General features: G+C 41.2%; 1 protein-coding gene across 1 annotated transcript; it reads left to right on the top strand.

The window, feature by feature from the left end:
* Nucleotides 1-4200: 4200 nt before the first annotated feature.
* AFG2B (AFG2 AAA ATPase homolog B) lies at nt 4201-23589 on the top strand. The gene is made up of 8 exons (XM_074289538.1): nt 4201-5411; nt 6667-6846; nt 13886-14044; nt 16211-16420; nt 16509-16733; nt 17980-18114; nt 21913-22038; nt 23368-23589. The coding sequence occupies exons 1-8, from the start codon at nt 4272-4274 to the stop codon at nt 23530-23532; spliced, it is 2340 nt and encodes a 779-aa protein (XP_074145639.1). The 5' UTR covers nt 4201-4271; the 3' UTR covers nt 23533-23589.
* Nucleotides 23590-24506: the final 917 nt, after the last annotated feature.

Consider the following 24506-nt stretch of genomic DNA (forward strand, 5'->3'; position numbering starts at 1 on the left):
CTGGCTCACTACAAGCTTCACCACTAGTCATTCACTCAATCCCTCAGACCACTCTAATTATAATTGACCTCTTGCTCTGGATTACATGGTTAGAACTCAGCCTTTCACTTGTAACTGATTCTGTGTCTTATCTCTGAGAACTAGCCTAGCCAGAGTAGGTAAAATTTATCAGGTACCAGAATTTCTCCATCAGTGGGAGCAAAATCTACCTGCTAAGTTGCATAGAGAGTTTGGTCTCAGAGCCATTCCTAGGAACTTTTGCCAAGAGATATCACACGGCAGCAGGCAGCTCACCTGGGATGGAGATACTGACAATAAGTAACACGGTGATATTTCTAAGCTTCTGAAGAACCGAGGAATGTTGAGTCAAGGGTGGGGATGGGTAAGGCTGGGAGTAGCTTTCTCATCCTAGTCTAGATTGAATCTCAGCGGAGAATAGATAACCTGGAACATAGTCATTAGGAAGGGGAGAGGAAGTACACTCCCAGATACTGTTCTTTGAACCCTCTAAAATGTGTGTCTGTGGGAGAAGCTCTACTTACCTGTCCTAGTTATAGCTCTGGTTTTAGTTTACAGAGCTAATACCCACATTGACAAAGTCACAGATCCTTGAAATAATAACGAACCAATAAACTTCCCAATCTGGTCAGATCTTCCTTTGAAATATATAGGAGGGGCATGGTTTTGGGAAAACCTGGGAGGACCTACATGAGCTGATGCAAAATAAAATGAGCTGAACTAAAAGCACATGTGCAGAGTAACAGCAGTGTTGTAATGGTCAACTGTGATGATTCAAGTCATTTCTGATGAACTCATAATGAAAAAAAGCCACCCACCTCTGGAAAGAGAACCGATTGTACAGACTAAAGTATAGAATGAAGCATACTTTTTTCATTTTTAATTTTTTTGCATCATAGCTAATATACAAATGTTTTACGTGACTTCACATGTATAATTGATATCATATTGCTTATCTTCTCAGTGGGTAGGGTCGGGGCTGGAAGGAGAGAAAATGGAACTCAGAATTTTAAAAAATGTTAGTGTAAAATACAATTATATTTAAAATGTCTATCATATATTTCTCTTACTTTTCTTCCTCATAGTTTTCTTCTTAGTTTAAGCCTTCATCACTTCTCTCTTAAACATTCATGGCCTGGGCCAAAGAACTGTGAGTTTGATAGATGGTTTGTCTCCGAATTCATTTCCATGTCAGACTGGAAAGATATGCTCATTCTTCCCAGGACCGTGTTTAAATAGTTAATCAAAACACTGGTTTCTAAACCTTGTTTTTGGTGCAATCGGTAGGAAAAAAAAGTTCACAAATCAAGAATGTGGAAACCAGTAAGGTGAATTTACCGCCATTCTTCTAAAAATCTCAGCATTAACTTGGACTCTTCACTCTGCCCCACCCCACAAATCGAATCAGCTGTCAAATTTTCTCTTTCTGACTTGTATTTCTTAGCTTAGGCGAGGCCCTCATCGCCTCTCCCTGAACTACTGCAATGGCCTTCTCATTGAATTCTCTGCCTCAAATGTCTTCCCACTCTTATGTGGCCTTCACATAGCTACAACAGTGATCTTCCTTAAGTACAGATCTGACCTCACCACTTCCCTACTCAGTAAATTCTACAGGTTCTGTGGAGTTGGGATCATTGCCATTAGGATCAAATATGAACTCCTGAAATGCTTTTTAATTTTTTAAAAACGCCTTCATAACCTAATCCCAATCTGTCTTTCCAAACTTGGGCATTATTCCTTCTCCTCCATTCTTCTAATTGTTAAGACTTTACAATGGCTGGAATAGAGAGAATAGAGACAGAGAGAAAGAAAGACTTGGAGAGACACAGAGATAGAGACTCAGATAAAGACACAATGAGAGAGAGATACAGACGTATGTACAGAAAGAATTTTGACATATGAAGATATTTCAAAGAATACACTAACTTGGATAGGAAAAAATACTTTTCCCCCCATAAAAATACATTTTATACACATATACTTAAATGGATATTATTTTAAAGATAGTACTGTATATTTCATTATTAACAATAGCATTATTTGATTTAAAAATAAATTGTAAAAAGTAAAAGCATAAATTTAAATAACAGATTTATTTATCAAGTTATTGTTTAATCATTTAGATTTTAACAACTATGAATTCTAGAAAATATTATTTTAATAAAATAACATACATTTATCAAAAAATTTAGCATTTCCTTCAATTATTTAAAAATCTTTGAGATTTTACCCAAGAGGTTCAAGACACAGAAAGGTTAAGAACCCCTACGATAGCTTGACTTTTAGTTTCATAAAGTGATGTGGCAGGGAAGAGAATGCAAATAAAGGGAGGGAGATGTAATAAGAAGGGTGGAAAAAAGTCATGTATCTGAAACCCTTTTTGATGAATGGCATTTAGAAGGGATAGGAAATATCAACAGTGGGAAAGACAGAAGAGCAGCCCTCTAGTTTGGGAAGGGGGCTGGGGGTGTAAAGGCAGAGAAGAGAGAAGGCAATTGTCTTCATATAAAAAGCATTTTAGATATGGTCCTTAGCTTAGTGTCAAGTAAAGTGACGTCCACACACGTGTCTATTGAACAAAGAATGCTAAACTTAGATGTTCTTAAGTCTGCATCAGATGGTAATGAATGCTCATTCCCCTGTAAGAGAGGAGTCTGGAGGGCACACCTTCCAACTCCACTAATGGGAGCCAAACTTAAGCTCCGCGGGCGCAGCTCTAGCCACGCCAGTGCCCTGCTTAAACGCCTTTCCCGATTCCCTCCGGCCTTGTTTCACACCTCTGCCCTTCCCGGACTAACGGCTGTTCTCGGGCCTCAGTACCACTTCTCTCACCCACCTCTCAGCTCCTCTACAGACTGCGCCCGTGGCTCCAACAGACTCCCCCAACTCTCTCTCCCAAAGCCCGACCACGCCACTTTCTGGTGCAGGCCCCTCCTTCAAAGTGCGGGCGGCTTGGAGAAGCGGAGCCCTCCGCAGACCAGGAAGGCGGTGTTTGGTTCCCACAGCGGGCGCGGAGGGAGAGCTTAGGCGAACCATTCAGCTTGTCAATGCTGGAGGCGGCTCTCGGACCGGACATTGCAGACAAAGCGCTGCTCCGTTGGTAGCGGGAGTTTCCTCCGGTGGAAGTTCCTCACCCCTCCAGTCCCTACCTCTCTCTCACTGATCTGTGTACACACTGCATGTTCTCACTACAATGTAAGGTGCTCGGGTCCTATCTTCTGCCTGGGTACTTCCCAGTGCCTTCCTTGTGAGTGGCCACAAAGTGGTCTGGTACTGATGAAGCCTTGTAAGCCTGGGTCACATCTCTCCCGTGTGATTCTGGGGAAGTCAACACTGCTGTTGCATAATGTTGATGTGGGAGTCCTTTAAAATGCTGCATAAATGCGAGCTAGTGAGCAGTTACACGAGATCAAGGAAGCCTTTAGGAAGCGCTCGCTGTGCTGAACTAGAGAAACGAACTGACTGGGAACGTACCTCTGGTTTCCCACCAGCGTGGCAGCCGCTTAAGACTGGGGGAGAACATCCGGAGAACTGAGGCCGATAGAAGCAGATTCAAACTTGCGGCTGCTACTTGTTGGGAGAATGACTTTGGGCGAACCAGTTTAACTCTTGGGCCCATTTCCTCAGGAACAGGTGAAACTAGAGGCATTCTACGAAATTCCAGCAGGAGTCAGGCACGAGTAAATGCAGCAGCATTAACAAATGCTTTAGAATACTAGCTAGGATTTATTTATATGACATTTACAAGCTTGCAGAAGTATCTTCTCATTTGAGCCTCATAAGCTGGGAGGAGAGTGCTATTGTTTCTCCCTTTTAAAAAGGATGCAAATAAGTCAGAAAAAAGCTAAGTGACCTGCTGGGTGCCACACAGTCATCACTGTCCAAGGCTGCTTTTGAGCTCGGTCTCCCTGACTGCAGGTTTGCACCTCTATCGCCTAAGTGCTCCACCTAGCGGTTTGTTGACTGATTCCAGCTCTAAACGACAGATCGAGGCTCCCACAGACCCGGGAAAAGCCGAGTGTGATGGAACCAATCAGGAGCCATATGTAAATACTACCCTCCACTGGAGAGCCGAGGTTTCCTCCGTCCCACCCCCGCAAGCGCACTGGTTCTGCTTGCTCCAAAGTGAATCCGCGAGAATTGCACAGACGCAGGCGCAGCATCTTTTTCCGGCCCACTCGCCCTAGCCGCGGTGAGGGACGGAAGGACTACGTCATCGCGCTGGGACGTGATTGGCTCGGAGAGTGAGTTTTATGGCGTGCAGGTCCTCCGTTGATTTTGCCCAACCTGGTGCAATGGCTCCGGACTCGGGGCTCCCCGTGGCTGATCCGCTTTTGAAGTTGCTACCCCTGGACTCCAGGGATTGGGGGACGCAGCGTTGCCGCCTGGGTCCTTCTGCCCTCCGCGCCCTGAGGGTCCGTCTGGGCGCCACGCTTATGGTCTCTCTGCCCGACGGCGGCTCTTGCATCTGCACCGCTTGGCCCCGGCGCGACTTGTCAGACGGTTTTGTGCAGCTTGACCCGGGGTGCGCGAGCCCCGGCGCGGCCACGGGGCCGTGGGGCCCAGACAGAAGCATCCGGTTGAGCAGTCTCCGCGCGGTGCCGTGCCCGCCTCTACGGAGCATCACCGTGTGGCCGGTCCTGCGAGAGCCGCAGGCTCCGGGCGGGGCCCCGAGCCGGGCTTCCGTGCTGGAGGCGGTGCAGGAGCTGCTGCGGAACCGACCGATCGGGGCGTGCTCGGTCCTGACGGCCCCCCCGGGCGCCCTCGGCCCGGTGGCCGCGGTGCACGTGCTCGGGGGCGACCCCAGCCCGGAGCCCGCCGGACTGGTCACGCCTCGCACCCGCGTCGAACTGGGCGAGCCGTCGGTGTCCTCGGCCCCGGAGCCGCCCGCGGAGGCGACCTTGGGCGGCCTGGCCGAGGCGGCTGCTGCGCTGCGGGAACTCCTGAGTCTGCCGCACCGGCACCCCCGCGCCCTGGCGGCGCTCGGCGTCTCCGTTCCCCGCGGGCTCCTGCTCGTCGGGCCGCCCGGCGTGGGCAAGACGCAGCTGGTGAGAGCGGTGGCCCGGGAGGCGCGGGCCCGCCTGCTGGCTGTGAGTGGGCCAGAGCTACAGGGCGCGCGGCCCGGAGAGACCGAGGAGAACGTGCGCCGGGTGTTCGCGCGGGCACGGGAACTGGCCCGGAGAGGACCCGCGCTCCTCTTCATCGACGAGCTAGACGCCCTGTGTCCCCGGCGGGGCGGCTCGCGCGGAGCCCCCGAGAGCAGAGCCGTGGCCCAAGTGCTCACGCTGATGGACGGCGTGGGCAGCGAGCGCCGCGTGCTCCTGGTGGCCGCCACCAATAGACCCGACGCACTGGACCCGGCGCTACGCAGGCCCGGCCGCCTGGATCGTGAGGTGAGAGCTCCGCGGGCGGGGAGACTTGAGTTCCAGGCTGTGTGACCCGGGGGCGTCTCCTAACCTCTCCGTGATAAGCAACCGCTGTAAGGTGGTGGGAAGGTGCCAGCCGCGCCGTGGGTGCCCTGTGCCAAAAAATCCTAGTTCTCACCCGTGAGCTCCTCCAGGTCCCGAGCCATGCTTTTCAGCCCCTCTTATCCATTGGTGTCAAGAAGAGGTCAGGTGTGGCCTCCCACACTTTTAACAATAACCGGTGCTGAATGCCCGCCTGACAGGGACGGCACTACACAGAGGTTAGCTTGTTGGGCTCCCACAACTTGAGGAGCAGGTGCTCTGTTTTGCTGATGAAGAAACAGGCATGGGGGGAGGTAAGCTCTCCCAGCTGGTAAGTGAGGTGGAATTTGTCACCGATTTTTTTTAGCTGGATGACCCCGAGCAAGTTACTTAACGGTTTCTCCATCTATACAATGGGAATCACAGCATCTGCCTTTGAAGGCTGCGGTGGGGCTCCGGTGAGGGACCGTAAACTCCTTTGTAGACTTGAATGTGGTCATAATCTTGGCTTCTGCTGTCAGCGTGTGGTTTTCCCAGATTGGGGGCTGGGTCATTTGCTGAAGCGAGTGAGTGTCTGAAATTGAACCGGAGCCCCCCTCCTCCGGACCGCCTGGAAGAGTCCTTCGGGCCTTAGAGCAGCTCTCAGCCCATTTCTGCCAGTTAGGGAAGACTGGTGCAAGAGAACTTTACCTGCAGATATGCAATGTGCAGTTCCTTTCCAGTTCCGTTTTAGAGACTGGTGCCCAGCCTTAAATGTAATAGTTCATTTGTTTTCAGTGATGTTCAATTCTTGGTGACCCCATTTGGAATTTTTCTTGGCAAAGATACTGGAGTGACTTGCCATGTCCTTCATTTTACAGATGAGGAAACTGAGGCAAACAGCATGAAGGGACTTGCACAGGGTCACACAGGTCATGTGTCTGAGGCCAGATTTGAACTCTGAAAGATGAGCCTTCCTGACCCCAGACCTGGCACCCTGTGCAGCTAGCTACCTTCCTGCATGGAATGCCTGTCACAATTTAATTGGCAAAATTTTCAGTTTTCTGATAGGACTGAAATTGCCCGATTCTTTATATTTTTTGCAATAGGTGCTAAAATGCTTGTGGAATTGAGCTGCCTAAAAAAAATTGTGAGGAAAATAAAAAAATCTATAACTTCAGAAACTATACGGACTTGATTTGGGGGGGTTGTTTTGCTTTAGATCATCATTGGGACGCCCACACTTAAGCAGAGGAAGGATATTCTGCAAGTAATAACCTCAAAGATGCCTGTCTCCAGTAATGTGGATCTACTTCACTTGGCAGAAATAACAACTGGCTACGTGGGAGCGGATCTGCGCGCGCTCTGCCGAGAGGCTGCCATGCAGGCAATGCGTCACATGGTAAGGTATGAAGTTACTTGAGTGACAGAGCCTTTTCTCTGATACTTATCTATTGTGGGGCTAAGGAAAATATAGCAGGATCCAGTTTTTATTTTATTCATTTCCTGCTGCATTCTGAGACCCTGACTCCTAAGTCAGAATCTGCTGAGAAAATTGTAGCTCTGAAAAAATCTAAGTTTTAGTGTATTCATTACATATATCAATTACTATGACAATCCTAATGTTTCCCCCCCCTTGTTTCTTCCTTTCAATCCAAGGTTGGAACAACCCTATAGATCGATGAGAAACGTTCATTTAAAACATGGCTTTGAAAAAGGCTAATGCCAAGGTAGATGGCAGGGAAAATAAGAAAGAGAAACTTCAGCGCCAGGACGGGCAGAATGCTGCCAAGGCTTGCAGGCAACCAGCAGAGTAGATCAGAGGAAGGTGAGGGAGAGACATGCTTCAGAATGTTTTACCCTCTGTTCTCTAAATCTGCTTGCTAAGGTCTTCCTCTATTTGCAGAACATTGGCTGACATGAAAACAACCTTTCTCCTCAGGGGTGGCTCGGGTCAGCCCTTTTCTCAATAATTAGGGCTACTTGTCAGGAGGGCAAGTGAAGCAGCCTGCATTTGGAGGCCACTGACAAGCTTCCCTGGTCCATGGCTAGTTCTGCTCAGAGGTTCCTGACAGAAGGTAGAGCGGGTCCAGAGCTGTGGTACCAGTCAGGGATCCAGGGGATGCCAACAGGGTCACAGTGGGCAGGAAAGCAAACCTGCTGCCGATGGAGGGACACCGTTAATGAGAGGAGCTTCAGCAGAGTGGTTCCTGGAAATGGGGACAGTCTGGACATAGTGTAGACAAAGTCACAGAGGCCTTCTCAGAAGGGAGGCAGGAAGGCCGGCAGGCCGTGATATGGTGTAGGAAAAAAAGCCGTTATTTGCATGATCGTTGACATTGGTACTAAGGAGAAAGTAGCAAGGAGGCTTAGTTTACAGGGGGAGTAACTGCAACCGTCAGCCCACATCCGTTTTTTTGGGAGCAGTTGTCTACATCTGCTGTTGTCTGCTTGTCTGCCTGGGGTTTTGGTAACAGTTGTCTATCTCAGATGTTGGCCGCTTTGGACTCTTTGGTTTTCAGGACCAAGTCACTTGGGTTTTGCAGTTTAAGTGGATGGTACTGCCCTTCTGAGATGTGACAGGTGGATCCAGGACTCCACTACCTGAAGTCTGGCTGCTGTGAAGGGTAGTGAGCAGGATTTCAAAGGGACCTTTCCCCTGTGGTTCTAGAAAATGTTTTTGGAGATGTTTCCAATAGGCCAGGTTGGATTGGGGTTAGTCTCAGTTGGAATTTCTAAAGAAAGGGACTGTGACTGTGCAAATTGGCAATCTCTGATATTTTCTGAGCCAATCCAGTGCAGTATTGTAGTAGGAAATCTTTGCCTGCTATGCTTCCCACCCATAGGTAAAGTGGCATTGAGCATCCTGCTATTGTCTCCTAAGGACTGAATTTATGGGAACCAAATGGCCTAGGTCTAAGGCTTAGCAGGGTTAAGGAAAGGGCTTTGGGCCAGGGGATATCTAGGAGGAAAGTTTTTTAAGTATCCTATTAACTTTTTTCAACAATCCCTGATATCCGGGGTGATAGGCACAATGGAAGTGCTGAGTAATTGGCCAGGATGAAAGCTTAAAAAGCTCCTATAAAATGGGTACTACTATACTACTATTGGCATGTAGTTTTTTTAGAATCACCCTCCTAATCCCCCCATCCCACCCACCCACCCCTCCACCACCACATAATAAGTTGATTTTTTTTCTAAGAGGATTTTTGCTACCCCAGAGTCTGTGGCAGCATGACAGGGGAACACTTCCATCCCCCAGAAAAATATATGTCATAACCAAAGCAGTTGGATGAAGTAGAACTGCCAGGTTTCAGAGGGTGCATCTAAGAAAAGAAATTGCCCATGAGCTGGTTCCAAGGTCTTAGATGTGTTGGGTCAGGTTGTGACAGCAGCCCTGTGAAAATTCCCCCACCAATATTTTTGGACTAGCTCCACTAGCTTGTCTGGTCCTGATGTTCCATCATAGGAAGAGAGAGGTTCTTAAGAGGTAATACAAATCTATCAGGTTACCTCCCTCCTTTTTGAAATTTTTCCTGTTTTGTGATAAGCATTCTTTTCTAGACTGTAACTATTTCTTTTGTAGGGCTGAGATTTAGGGCAAAATGAATGTATCTGTGGGCCTAAGTGAAAGGCCCTAGCTTCTTCCTCAAGGTTGCCTTGTTGCACTGATTGGGCATCAGGAAGTGAAGCTTCAGCCACTTTTGTGGTGGGAATGATGCCATAATCAGCAGCCCTCTTCCTTCATTCTGAGGCCGGATCCATCTGTGTACCAAAGTCCATTCCTTCCAACAGGGTTTCCTTCAGATCTTCCCCGGGAGAAAGCAAGACCTCCAGATAAATTGAATAGTTGGTCTAAAGTTTCATCCTCACTTTTCACCCAGGTAGATAGGTGCAGGATTGAGCATGTTTGATGGGTGGATCCCAGTCACTTTCAGATTGGCTAGCGTGGTAGGAGACAAATGAGACAGTGTGAATTTTGGAGTTTTTTGGTGGCGTGGGAAAGGGGTGCCCTTCCAAGAGAATTAAGATAAGGGTCCTGAGGCAGAGACAAGGACAGCAATGAAAGCCTGGGAGGCCCTTAGTGACATTGTCTGAAGTTTTACTAAAGTACCCCATGGGACAAAAGTTTTCATCTTGTTTCTGTGTTAGTAAATCAAATGGGAGAGAATGGGTGCGTAAGCCTAAAGTTGGTGGGTATTGGAAGACAAACTTTAAAGAAGCAAAGAATTTTGAGCTGGTGAAAAAGCCAAAGGCTCAGGTACAGTATCCTTTAGGAGGTCATAAAGGGGGTGGACGATTCCTGAAAAGTCAGGGATCCAGAGACTGCAGTAGCCCAAGGAAGGCAGAGCTGTCTCCGATGTGGAGTACAGGAAACAAAATGGCAGATTTAAGACAAAATGAGTGAGTCTAGGCAGAGGCTAGAAGCAGAGGTGATGTTCCAGGAATTTTGCCGAAGGGCAGCAAACTAGCCTCTTGCTTCTAAATCATTAAGGAAGTGTATAGTCCTGAACAGAAACATCTGGGAAAGAGCAAGGGAGGAGGTCCTCAGCCTGCCAGAAGATGACAGAATCCTTAAAATCTAATGAGGATAAGTCTTGTTTTATATTTGTGAGAAATAGCGTGGTGGTTCCAAATGAGGATAGATCCTGGCATCTCTCCCAAGTAAAAGCAAATACGAATTAGGTTTAGGGGAAACCAGCATTGAAAAGAAGGCACTAAAGAGGTCAGCCATGCAAAGTGAATGGCCCAGCGTGTGGGGCTTGGGCAGCTGCTCAGGATGATGCACAAGTCACCAGGCTCTCTACCGGGCTTACAGACCAGAGATGGGGATGGTCCCAGGGGAAAACACAGGAGATGGGGGCCTTTAGAATTGGCATTGTTAAGGGGCAAAACTCCCTCAGTGGATTCAAGGGCTAGGTGGATATTGATGAATGGAAGGTGAGGGTTACGTGGGTCTACCTGCACAGCAATAGGTGAGGCACTATTCACTGACCTGATGAAAGCCACAAGCTGGAGGGAACTTGGTCAGGAGGGGTTAAGGAAAAGAAAACTAAAGGAATGGGGATACTTTTAGGTGTGGAGGGTCTCAGAAATTAAAAAAAACAAACAAACACAAGTATGAATCAAATGAAATAGTGTCCTGTGATTTGTGGAATAGATCTAGTCCTAGTTAAGTGGCTAGGAGCCTCAGACCTGGACAAAAGGGAAGAAGACATTGATCTCTTCAATAAAAAAAGAGTGGTTCTGAGGTATGGGCTACAATGGTTTTAGTAGCAGCCTCCACAATTGAGATATGCTCTTGACTTCAGGGGAGGGAAGTGGGGAAGGCAGAGGAATTTATAAAGAAAATTTTCCTTTTTGCTTTCCTAAATTCCTTTTTATCATTTTCATCCTTTGCAGAGTAACTGCCAGTTGTACTTCAGTCTCAAGGAGAAGCCCAATGTCAGTGTTGCCAATCAGAAATAGGCAACTTAATTTGTTTAAAGATGGGTGGGTGAAGATTATTAACAAAGTAGGAAAGAAACTGAAAATTTCCCAATGCACTATTGATCAGAAGCTTCAGTGAATCTGTATATAACTGGTAGATTCCTGAGTTTTGTTTAAAATCTTGGACCTTTGTTAAATCATTGGGTTGGAGGATTGCAAGGGGTATACCCTCAAGGAGCTTTTCACCCATAACTTGGGTGAATTGGTACCTCACATATTGCGGTCCGACCATCTTAAGATCTTCCTCTGGCTCTAACCAACCAGCTTTTTGGCACCAATTCATAGTGTCTCCTTTCCTGACCAAAGCAACCATAAATTTACACAGATCCAGATAGCCTGGTTCTGTATGGGTGAGTTGGAACTGCTTACCAAAACCTATGGGATGGAATACCCCTTGGCGGTAGCCTGGAGTTCTCTACAATGACAGGGCTTAGAATCACAGGTCCTCATCAAGCTACTGTCCTCAGGGTTTTTCTTCAGATAAATTTTGGCTTGCACCTTGAAAGGAAAGCTGGGGAGTTGCTGGAGGTCTTTTGGTAAAGGTATGTATAGTTTAGGTAGTTGGAAGCTGTTAAGGAGATTTTCAAGTGATTTAATCCTTTCTTTCCTTGATTCTAATTCAGACATATGCTTTGCCTCTTAAGTACCATTTACTATCCTATTCTAGAATGTTTCCCTATTTATCAGTTTCTGCCTTAAATCTTCTAATTTGGTCTTATCAAAGTTGTCGCAATTGGGCCAGCAAAGTCTGGGGTTTCAAATCAACCCAATCCTGGCAATATGAGAACAGTCAGGGCCATCTTTCTTATCTCTTTGAAAAATATATGTTTGTTCTGGGGGAAAGTTGATGGAGAACTGCTTTGACTTTTCCTTTGCCCTTACCACATATCTGTGCAATTTTAAAGGTAAACACTCAAAGATAACACTAATTAACACACGAATATACAGTACACAAATACAAGTACATTGTAAAGGGATATGACTACACAAATAGAAGCAGTATTGCACACCACGAGCTAGCAAACCACTTGAATTCCAAAAGTAAATATTCCACAATTCTATATAAGAGCAATTAAAATGCTAATTTCAACCCATTTCAAATGCCCACAAAACTAGCAAATAAAAAATTTATGCATGCAGAAAATAGAAATCCTAGTCCTAGTCAGACATGCATTTTGAAGAGAAAAGACTTGAGCAAAAACTGACCTTACCCAAGGCATCTGGTTCAAGAAAAGGCTCTCTGGAATATTGTATTTGAGTCATACACTTGTTATTGCTGTAGGGAGTAGTGGAGATTGAAATAGGCTTTCTATAGCTGGTTTAGAGATTGAACTTGGAAACTGACTCCCTTCCCCTCACTTTTTAAAAACTATTCATAAAGTTCCTGGTGGTGGATCCCATTATCTTTCCCTATACATACTGAGTCTTTTCTATAGAGAAATGTTCCCAGTATTAAGTTTATCATTAAATACTTCAAATATTCATTAAGAATAAAGTAATGAGTTATTACATTTTAGTGTAGTAGTGAGTGTCTGACACAATTGATTTTGCATAGTTAGAAACACTTGAATCCAACATCAGACTGGGAATTCTGGGTCTGTAAATTTAGGTCTTTGCATTTCTTTCACTTTCAGTATGAAATATAATTGAAAGAACACGGGACTCAGCTGACCTGGATGCTGTTCCCAGCTGTGTTCCATCAAGCTTTGGGCAAGGGATTTCACTCCTTTCATCTCAACTTGCTCATAAAACAGAGCAAAGGATTCCTCTATCAAAAGAATTAGTTCTTAACTAATATGAATTATTATAAAATGAAAATAGTACTTCATTCTAAATTGTAAAGAATAGTCTCTCTACTTGCATAATTCACACATTTCCATACCCTTATGTTTTCACTCAAAAAAATGGAGGGGAAAGGATTGAGTTGAATCTCAGATGAGACTTGTCAATAAAGAAGAGGAGCAAAGTATTCAAAGAAATTTTAATGGAGGTTTCATGTGTGAAGGTTTAGTAATTTGTAAGGAGAGAGTGAGTATAATCAGTTGTTTTTAGTAGAATTTCCTGTCCTTTTCAGGTTGGGAACTTAAGCATCTTTTTGTTCTAGGGAAAGCAAGATTGAGCAGCTACCCCAGTGTCACTTCATGAGGTTGCTAATGGATTGGGAACTTAAATAAATGCCTTATTAATGGCAGTTACCACAATTCATTGCTAATCAGACTCAAAAACAGCTGAAGTGGAGGGAAAAAGATGACATGGAGAAGAGGCAAGTTGGCAAAGATCTAAAAATGTCTCGTGTCTTTCCTATTTCCAATGTAACTGGATGCTATTTATTACCTTACTAATTTGCCATTTGTTTTTAGTGACACAAATGAAGCTCATCTAGTTTTATGTAAAGTGAATTCTAATGGAAATGTGAAATTACTGTAGAAATACAATAGGAGGGGCAGCTAGGTGGCGCAATGGATAGAGCACCAGCCTTGAATTCAGGAGGACCTGAGTTCAAATTTGATCTCAGACACTTAACACTTCCTAGCTGTGTGACCCTGGGCAAGTCACTTAACCCCAGCCTCAGGGGGGGGGGAAAGAAATATAATAGGAGCTGTCAAATTATGAAAACAGGCATTTTTTAAAGATCTCAGGAAATTTTTGCTGAAAGCCATAGTTATTCTTTTTAGTCGGAAAAAATGGGAAGGTAGAAATTTGTTGTAGGTGGCACACTTTGTATGATTTCCTAAAAAATTGATTAGGTTCAAGATGTGAGGACAATATTTGAATAATTGTGGAAGTATAAGAGTAGTAAACACTAGTATATGATAACATTGACTTCATTAGATATGACAAATATACAGTACTTTTGTGTGCAGGGAAGTTTCAGTAGGGACTTCTCAAAAGATTATTAAACTAGCTCTAACCCTTGATTTCTGGTTGTACTTTTCCCCTCTCTCCCTCAGAATTCTGAAAATCCTGTGATTGATGCAGCAGATTTCTTTGAAGCCTTCAAAAAGATTCAGCCTTCTTCCATTCGAAGTTACATTGGACTGACAGATATTAAGCCTGTTAGCTGGGAACAGATCGGCGGCCTTGAAGATGTGAAGTTAAAATTAAAGCAGGTAAAACACAGAATCATGTTAAGACAGGAAAAATTATTAGTATTTTAGTTACAGTGAATACTAGAAACAAATTTAAATAGTTTCTAAAAGGGATCATAGATCTTGAACTGAAAGGAACTTCAAGGACCATGTAGTTCAGCCTCCTTTTTATTCATTATTTATTTTTTGCCTAGAATAGCAAATTTATTTTTCCAAATAAATGCAAAGATAGTTTTCAACATTCCCCCTTACAAAACATTGTGTTCCAAATTTTTCACTCTCCCTCCCTTTCCACACCCCTCTCATCTAGACAGCAAGTAATCAATTATAGGTTTAAACATATTCAATTCTTTTAAACATATTTCCACATTTATCATGCTGCATAAGAAAAGTCAAATCAAAAAGGGGTGGGGGGAAGAGAAAAAAATTAAGCAAACAACAACAAAAAAAGGTGAAAATATTATGTTGTGATCCACATTCAGTCCCCACAGTCCTCTTTCTGGATGCAGATGGCTCTTTCTATCACAAGTTTATCGGAATTGGCCTGAATCACTTTGTTAAAAAGAGCCACATACATCACACTTGATCATCACAATCTTATTCTATATAATGATCTCTTGGTACTGCTCACTTCACTCAGCATCAGTTCATGCAAGTCTCTCCAGGCCTTTGCTATCATCCTGCAGACCATTTCTTAAAGAACAATCATCTTCCATAACTTTCATATGCCATACATATTTAGCCATTCTCCAGCTGATGGGCATCCATTTAGTTTCCCGTTTCTGGCCACTACAAAAAGGGCTGCTATGAACATTTTTACACATATGGATCTTTTTCCTATTTTTAATATTTCTTTGGGATACAGGTCCAGTAGACACACTGTTGGATCAAAGGGTGAGCACAGTTTTATAGCCCTTTGAACATTAGTTCCCATGGTAGGAATTGTATCTGCACACATGGTTACCAAGTCTCTATATCCAACCCTCATTCTCTCCTAAGCTCCATTCCTTATCACCAGCTATTTTTTTTCCATGTTTATACATGTTCCATGTATATCTCATGTTTTCTGTACACAATAGAACTCGTTATCTTCTTCCTCACTCTTACTTGCCTTGCAAATCCAGATGGTCAGATCTTTTCAGATTTACTTTCACAACATCAGTGTCACATTTTCCCTTCTCTCCCTTCACATGACCATCAGCCTCATACAGAACCTCATTACCTAATAGTGAAATAGCCTTATCATTGGTCTCCCTGCCTCAAACCTCTTCCTAGATTGGTTCATCCCACTGTTGCCAAAGTAATTTTCCTAAAGCACAGGTCTGACCATGTTTTTCCTTATCAAGAAAACTCTAGCAATTCCCTTTTACTATCTCTCAACATCAAATATAAAATTTTCCTTCTGGCATTTAAAGTTCTTCCCAATCTTTGTAGTCTTAAGGCTTTTTTCCCCCAATTTTACTTTCAGTAGCGTTTTGTTTTTTTTTTGTTTTTTGTTTTTTGTTTTTTAAACTAAACCTCTATATATTTGTGACTCGGCCTCATTGGCCTATTTACTATTGCTAATCTATCACACTCCATTTCCCAACTTTACATTTTGACTGACTGTCCCTTATACTTGGAAGGTTCTTTTTTCATCTTGCACTCCTAGGATTCCCTTTTAGGTCTCAGCTTATATCTTGCCTTCTGCAGAAGGCCTTTGTTCCTTCCTCTCCTCTTCTTCCTCCTCCACTGTAATCTTTTCCTCTGAGATTTCTTTCTATTTGCACATCACTTATTAAGTATGCATATCATTATTTGCTTGCTGTCTCATCTTTTAAGTTATGAGCTCTTTGAAAACAAGGACTGAGTTTTTCACCTTTATATCCCCAGTACTTAGCACATTTAAGCACAGAAGCTTATTAACTGAGACTCATTCCAGAAACAGTGTTCTATTATGTCATGTTGTTTTCCCTCTTTTTAGATAGGGATCCCCAAATTTGGCCATGAGCCATTATAAACAATGAAATATTTTCATGCACTAAAAGTTTAGCTCCTAATACCTTTAAATATATACTTGAATTATTTTAAAGTATTATATTTAAAGTATCTTATTGTGTTTTAGTTTTTGTTTGTTTTTTTCTTTTTTTCTTTTTTCTTTTTTTTTTTTTTTGCTGATGTGCCCTTTTGGGGGGGCTGTATTTGCAGAGTGTTGAATGGCCTTTGAAATTCCCTAGGGAATTTGCTAGGATGGGCCTGAGTCCACCTAAAGGAATTCTCCTTTATGGACCCCCAGGATGTGCTAAAACCACACTAGTGAAGGCTGTGGCCACAAGCTGTCATTGCTCTTTTGCATCTGTAAGTGCCGCTGACCTCTTCTCACCTTTTGTTGGCGATTCAGAAAAAGTCTTGGCTCAGGTATGTTATCTGTGATTTTTTTTCCCCTCTTTATTTTAGCTAACTTTGTAAAGTACATTGTAATTAAACAAATTTTTGTTCACGAAAGGTTTTTCAACAAGCAAGAGCTAATACTCCAGCAATTGTATTTTTGGATGAAATTGATTCAATCTTGGGATCTCGTTTCATCAACAAAACTGAAAATGGTATTCAGGAGAGAGTTCTTTCTGTCCTCCTCAATGAATTGGATGGTGTTGGATTCAAGACAGTAGAAAGAAGAGGAAATAAATTGAGATTACAGGATAACTGTGAAGAGCAGAGAGAAAACGAAGAGGTATTCATTTTATATATGTACACAAAACTACACCAAATATTTGTCTGTACTCTCATAAAGCCTTTCCTTTGCTGTATTCATCATATAAAAAACAGCAAAGTAATAACTGTCCAATTTCACCACATCTGCTTTTACATGAAATGTGACATGGATTATAATTCTCTAGAATGGCAGGGACAGATTTTATAATAGAGCATTATACTGGCTCAGTTTAATCAGGCCTTTGCTTAATTCCTGAAGGTTTAGAAGCAAGAAATACTATGTAAACATAAGCAGCTGTTCGTAGAATCTGCAGAGGAGGAGAGAGAGATTTGAATTTGAGTCTGAAGACCCCTGTTCAGTTTCTTAAGTAAATCACTTCTTAAACTTGTGTTTCTTCAGCTGTAAAATGTGCACAATATTTGTGCTGCTGTTAACTCTGGATTGTTGTGAAGAAAGTGGGTTGTTAATTATAACCATAAAGTGCTATGTCAATGCCAGATATTATTTTTTTTATCTTTTGAGTTGATTCAGCAAAAGGAAGAACTTTTCTGAAATCTGTCCTCTTGTAACTTTCCACCTATTAGGCCTAGTTCTGCCCTTTGGAATAGTAGAAAACAGTTCTGCAGTTATACAGCCATTCCTTCTATTCTGAGTCTTACCTCTCCAGAATAAATCTTCAACTTTACATTTCCTTTTGTAGTTTGTTCTGATTCTTAGCATGGTGCTTGACTAAATTAATAGGTATTTAATTAATGCTTATTGGTTGCTTATTCCACCATTCTACTAATAAAATTAAGTCATAGTAATGTATTTATTCTCTGTATTCTTCTTTGTTCATTACAGTTGTCCTGTGATATAGGTAGAACAGTAATGTTTACCAACCTACATGAGAGAGCAAAAGTGCAGAGAAGGGACCCGAATTCCCACTGCTAAGATAAAGGAGCAGAAATGGGATTCAGATCCAGATCTTTGGGCAACATGCTCAGTGCTCTTGTTTTAATAACCATGCTGTCTTTGTTCATAGAAGTAAGCTCTTCCTAATTTTTTAAGTCAAATATATCTTTTAACAATTTTTTCTGGTGTTTAGAAGACTTTTAGGAATCATTTGCTGAAATCTTATATGATGTTTCGAAGTATAATTTTTTTCCCCTACTATTTGGTTTTTCCAAGATCCTTCTTTCTCATAATTTAGTTCATTTTATATGTGTATGTGTATGTTTTAAAATTTGGTGACTTTCATTTGTGTATGTGTGTTTTCTTTCAGCTAGAGTTTCAAGAGGTTTTTAATCAAAATGTTATGATAATTGCTGCCACAAACCGACCAGATGTATTAGATGATGCCTTATTACGACCTGGAAGACTAGACAAGCTTATTTATATTCCACCTCCAGATCAGAAGGTAGATTATATCTCTGTCTGCTATATGTACATATAACAAACTGGATTTCAAAATATATTTTTTTTTGTTTTAAATAGTTTTTTAATTTTTCCAAGAGAGTTTTCAACATTTACCTTTGTGTTCCAAATTTTTCTCCCTTTCTCTCCCCACCCCCAAGACAGCAAGTAATCTGATATAGGTTAAACATGTACAGTTCTTCTAAACATTTTCATATTCATCATGCTATATAGGAAAAACTAGATCAAAAAGGGGGGGGGCAACAAGAAAACAACAATAGAAAGGTGAAAATACTCTGCTTTGATCCACATTTCAGTCTCCAAAGCTCTCTTGGCTTTTTCCATCACAGGTCTATGATTCCAAATGGTTTTGCAGCTGTCATTATATATATCTTACTTTACTGGTTTATATCCTTTCACCTAGCATTGTCTCAGGTCACATTTTGTTCTCCTACTCTTCGTTTTTCTGTCATCATTTGTCTTAGTCAGAAGATCCAAGCACAGGGATGGGGGATCATCTCCTGTCCAGTCTTGCAGTAGCAAGACTGAAGGGAAAATTGTAGAATCAGGGAATATTGGCACTAATTTAGGTCCTTAGGAACAATACGGGCTCAACCACTGACTCATTTTATAAATGAGGAAATTAGGATATAATGAGTTTCAGTGATTTATTCACAAACTAGTTAATCCTTTGCCTTAGAAATAGTCCCTGGTGATGGAGACTTTGCTTACTGTAATGGTGAATGATGAAAAAGACAAGAGATTTCTTTTTCCTAGAATAGGCTTTCCTTGGTTGGTGAAGGAGTTAAAAAGCAAAGAAAAAAAGTAAAATTGGGCGGGGGGTTGAGAGGGGACGACAGCTAGATAGTGAAGTGGATAGAGCACCAGCCCTGAAGTCAGAAAGATCTGAGTTTTTTTAATGTGATCTCAGACACTTAACACGTCCTAGCTGTATGATCCTAGGCAAGTCACTTAACCCCAATTGCCTCAGCAAAACAAAAATGAATGAATGAATAAATAGATAGATAGATAGATAGATAGATAGATAGATAGATAGATAGATAGATAGATAAAGTTGGGGCAGCTAGATAGTACAATGGATGGAGCACTGACCTGGAAGTCAAGAGGACCTGAGTTCAAATCCAACCTCAGAAACTTAACACTTCTTAGCTGTGTGACCCTGGGCAAGTCACTTAAACCCAATTGCCTCAGCAAAACAGAAAAAAAGCAAAGGAAAATTTAAGGGCAAAATCAAACAAGTCAACAAACATTAAGTACCTCCCTTATGTCAGGCACTATGTAAGGTGCGGTAGTGATTATATAGATAAAAACAGATGAAATTCTTTTCATAATCTAAGGAGAAGGCAAGTTTATATACAATTACTTACAGAATAAGCACAAAATGACTCACTTTACAATTCACATGAAGAAACTAAATGTTTAGAACTTTGAAAGTGCAAGAAAAAACAGGATTGAGGGGACCATTGTATTTTCAGGTTTCCAGCCTTGTATAAATTAGTAATCTTCAAAACTTGTTAAGAATTGCTTAATAGGGGTAGCTAGATGGTGCAGTGGATTGAACATTGGCCCTAAAATCAAAAGGACCTAATCTGGCCTCAGATACTTAATACTTCCTAGCTGTGTGACCCCCTGGGCAAGTCACTTAACCCTAATTGTCTAAGCAAAAAACAAACCAAAAAAAAAAAATTGTTTAATAAATATGAGAAGAGAGTAGATCAGTAGAACAGCCTAAATCAGCAATTGAACAACATCTCATCCATTAAATGGACAAAAATTAAGAGATTGAAATTGTCAGAGTTGGAGAGAGATCGTAAAAAGATAGAACTAATATGAAATTGACCTGGCCATTCTGGAAAATCATTTGGAATTATTTTAAAAACCCCTAATCTGCTAGTACACTCTGATCCACCATTGAATGTATACCGGGGAGGGAGGTCAGTAACAGAAAGATCTTATGTATGTCAAAATATCCAATCCAATAGGCATTAGCCTATTGTGATGGGGGGGAAGGGGAGAATCCTCTTAGCCCACTTTTCAGAATATGTTTGAGCAAATTCTAATATGAATATAATGGAATATTGTTGTGTTTTTAAAAATTGACAAAAAAAGAAATGACAGATATGAGGAATTCAGGAAAACAGCAGATTTGTAGTACTTTAAAGGTTTGCAAAGCACATTATGAATATCTCATTTGAAGTTAATTGCATGGACTAATCTCGATTCTGAACAGAGGAAACCTTTCTCTCTCCTCAGAAGTTAAATGGGAGAGGAACCATTTATTCAGAATGATTGATAGGCCAAAAGATGTAGTTGTGTTTTGCTTAACTTTTTAAAAATTATAATTGCTTTTTATTTTTCAAAATATAAGGAGAGATAATTTTCAACATTCACCCTTGCAAAGCCTTGTGTTCCAAATTTTTTTTCTTCCCCCAGACCACAAGTAATCCAATATAGGTTAAACTTGTACAACTCCTCTACCTCTTGCCATGTCCATCAGAAAACAACCCTCATTTTACACCAATTAAATACCTAGGTCTACCTTTTAAAAAGTAAAGGATTTCCCCATGGCAGATATAAATTATTTGGTCACAAGGTGAAGACTGTGAAATCAATGGAATAAAAACCAACCATTTTTCATTCTTTAAAAAAAAAAAAAAAATGATGTGCTCATTATTCTCCTAAATCATAACACCTCTCAACTCACTCTCTTGTTACATAAAGAAAAAAACTAAGATGTGATATGATTCAGGCCAGTTCCAATAGATTTGTGATAGAGAGAGCCATCTGCTCCTAGAGAGCGGACTGTTGAGACTAAGTGTGGACCACAGTATAATATTTTCACTTTTGTTATTGTTTGCTTGCTTTTTTTTTTCTTTGTCATTTCCTTTTTGATATGATTTTTGTTGTGCGGCATAATAATTGTGGAAATATTTTTAGAAAAATTGTACATATTTTAATATATATTGGATTATTTGCTGTCTAGGAAAGGGACTGAGGAGAAGTGAAATAGAAAAATTTGGAACACAAGGGGTGAATGTTAAACTATCTTTAGATATATTTTGAAAATAAAAAGCTGTTATCTTAAAAAGTTTTTTTTTAAGTTAAATATATTTCATAGCTTTTGGAGTTTTAATTACATTTTTTTCCTATGCATAAATTAACAATATAAAATGTTAACATTGGAATTAATTTTTATATTTGTATTTATATTACATTGAAGGCACCATGGTGCTTTTTTTTTTTTTTTTTTAATAAAGTGAGGAATGTGTTGGACTCAAGTCAGAAAAGATTTATATTTGAGGCCAACCTCACTCTTAACCAGCTGTATATAATCCTGGCCAAGTCATTTACCATCTATTACAGGGGTTCTTAAACTCCAGCCCAAAATGGCCCGCCAGGTTATGGCAAATGGGCTGAGGGGCAGAGACAGAGTGTGAGGTTTTGTTTTTACTATAGTCCAGCCTCCAATAGTCTGAGGGACAGTGAATTGGCCCCCTATTTTAAAAAAGTTTGAGGACCCCTGATTCTATTACTTTAGTTATTAATAAAAAGGAGATATTAATAGTGTCTCCTTCACAGAGTTATGATAATCCAATGAAATGCATATATGTCAAATCCTTTGAAAATCTTGTAATAGCTAACATTTATGTAACCAGTTAATTATTAATATAAAAATATTTATTATTTTGTGCTTATAGTAGAAAATGCAAGCTTATGTGGTTAAGTATTATATGTTCTTTGAGGAAGTTAATATTTTTGTATTTTTTTACTTCTACCCTAGGAAAGACATTGTATTTTGAAAATCTGCACTAAAAATAAACCTCTAGGTCCTGATGTGTCTTTAGAAAGCTTAGCAACAAAAACCTGTTTTTTCTCTGGAGCTGATCTTGAAAATCTCTGCAAGGAAGTAAGTTTTATTTCTTAATCAGTGAGTAAACTTATTATTCAGAAAGGTGTGTAATTGAGTTGTTCCATACTATCAAGTGCAATCAGAAAACTTTTGACAAATTTGTTAGCCAGTTACTTTTGTGCCATGGAGAGGTATCTAAAGAGTAATTCATCTGCCTCTAAATATCAAAGAGTAAAGTTTGATAATTTGTCCCATATCTCTGTTGACTACTTCCAAAACAAGGACCACCATCTTCCTCAGACGTACCTTATGGTCTTTTATTATTCAAACATTTTCCCCTGATTATATAAGGGAGTTGGGTTGAAGTAGAATTGTAAGTCCACACAAACCCATTGTGAGATAAAATCCATCCTTTTAAGAATTTAGAAGGCAAACTGGAATAGCATAGGTTGCTTACTGAAAAACTTCTGTTTATTCAAGTGTCATCCTCACTGTTATCCTCATTTGCCATCCACCAATTAAGTATAGTAATGAAAAAAAGATAAGTAACTTCATTTAAACTTAATTCTAGGCATTTAATTTTCCTACAATTTTGACATTAAAAAGAATTTTAAATGATTTAATTTCTTGAAATAGGAAAGTTAATCTTGTTTTAATGACAATATAAATGTCTACAGCTATTAAATTGAGCCTAATATAATTTGGCCCTATTTTAAATATTTAATTTTTTTTTTTTAAGAAATTAATGGTCACATCAGATTACTTTTTGGTTTATAGTTGCTTTTTACAGCAAACTTAACTTGTGCCTTTATTCTGTCAAGGCTTTCTATATATTTGCTCCCAAAGTCCTTCTCTATTCTTCCTACTTTAGTGTTGTTTAATCAGATTTACTGTCAGTTCCTTTTGTGTATCCACTGTAGACACACTTCCCTGTGTGACTACCATGGAACATTGACTCCTTTCTGATTCTCTCATTCAACTTCTTTTACAACAAAGGTAAGATCACTTCTAGGTCAGTCATATACACACCCATTCTATATTATTTGTATCTTCTTCAAACTTACCTATGGAGTAAAAATATAATCTCCATCTCTCCCCACCCCCCAGAAGGTGAAACCATAACACAGAAGCATCACAACCATATGGAATGCAACTTACATAATATTAATATATCTTTTAAGTATTTACAATAGGAATTGCTCTAAATATATATTTTTATATAACAAGAAAAACTTAAAAATTACTTGAAATCTAACTAGTTTGTTAAGTGATGTCTCATCATTTCATGGGTAATGGATTGGCTAAAATAACACTTTGTATTCAGATTATTCTTTGTCATAGTTTACAGAAGGTAAAAGTTAACTTACTAGTATTTTGTTTTTAAAGGCTGCCTTATTGGCCCTTGAAGAAAATGGACTAGAAGCAACCACAGTGAATCAAGAGCACTTTCTGAAATCACTGAAGACTATAAAACCATCCTTATGCCATCAAGATTTGACTCTTTATGAAGGACTTCGAAAGCAAGAACTTTCTGCTTTAGAGACTCTTTAGATTACTTTTGTAATTTTGTCCATGAATAAACTAAAATGTGTGGGGTTTTCCCCTACATTTCAGGTGGTCATGTTTTGTGTATAACTTTGGAGAGAATGGAGACTTGGGTCGGGGATTACCAGACCCAAGGAGTGCTCTTAGTGAAGTTAATCTGGCTCCAGTGGTTTGTCCTCCCTCCCCACCACTCAGTGCCGAATTAGACCTTGTTGTAGGAAAGGAGGGAATGGGCCCAGGGTCAGTCACCAGCCACGTGTTCTCCATATGGGCTTGCTCACTCTCAGTGGGCCCCTGTTCCTCATCTTTACCATCTGGGGGGCTTGAGCTACATGACTGGGCTTCTGTCCAATTCCCTCGGACCTCTGCCTGGTGTCACACAGTACAACCATGTCAACTACTTCCTGCAGCAGCTAAGCTTGGGTGATCCTATTTTGGAGGCCGGAAAAGCTTTTAGAAAGAAGTAAAGCCCAGCTACTCCCTTCAGTCTTGAGGGTAGGAAGAAAGGAATGACAACTGGAATTGTTGGAATTCAGTGAAAATAGTCGGAGTAAATTGGTCAATAGCCAGGCTCCTGTGGTTCCCCTGAGAAGGCTGGACCGGAGTAAATAAAACCCTATTGACAAATATAGGGGGTGGAGCCAAGGTGGCAGAGAGGAGCCAGGTCTTGGAGCTCCTCCTGGTCTTCTCAGACCAGAGCCAGCCTCTGAATGGGTTTTGGGGTGACAGAACTCACAAATTTTTACAGTGTAATGTTTCCAACAGAAGATAACTTGGAAGGACTTCAGGAAAGATCTGTCTCAGACAGTGGAGAGAGGGGAAAGTTGCAGCCCAGTATGGTGTTTGCTGCTCTCCTGGTTCAAAAGCCAGGGGATCAGCTGAGTAGCTGTGAGACTTCCAATGCAGCTACAGAAGGCAAATAGTGAGCCACTGGCACCAGTGCATCATCTGTAGAGGAAGTAGGAGCAGACTTAAGCTTT

The sequence above is a fragment of the Sminthopsis crassicaudata genome, chromosome 2 (genome assembly GCF_048593235.1).
Source record: "Sminthopsis crassicaudata isolate SCR6 chromosome 2, ASM4859323v1, whole genome shotgun sequence".
Lineage (NCBI taxonomy): Eukaryota > Metazoa > Chordata > Mammalia > Dasyuromorphia > Dasyuridae > Sminthopsis > Sminthopsis crassicaudata.

Bases quoted from the DNA above. Each gene is read 5' to 3' on its own strand.
- AFG2B (XM_074289538.1), top strand. From the start codon at position 4,272: ATGGCGTGCAGGTCCTCCGTTGATTTTGCCCAACCTGGTGCAATGGCT. The intron at 5,412-6,666 runs GTGAGAGCTCCG...GTTTTGCTTTAG, and splicing joins CCGGCCGCCTGGATCGTGAG to ATCATCATTGGGACGCCCAC. The intron at 22,039-23,367 runs GTAAGTTTTATT...TTGTTTTTAAAG, and splicing joins TTGAAAATCTCTGCAAGGAA to GCTGCCTTATTGGCCCTTGA.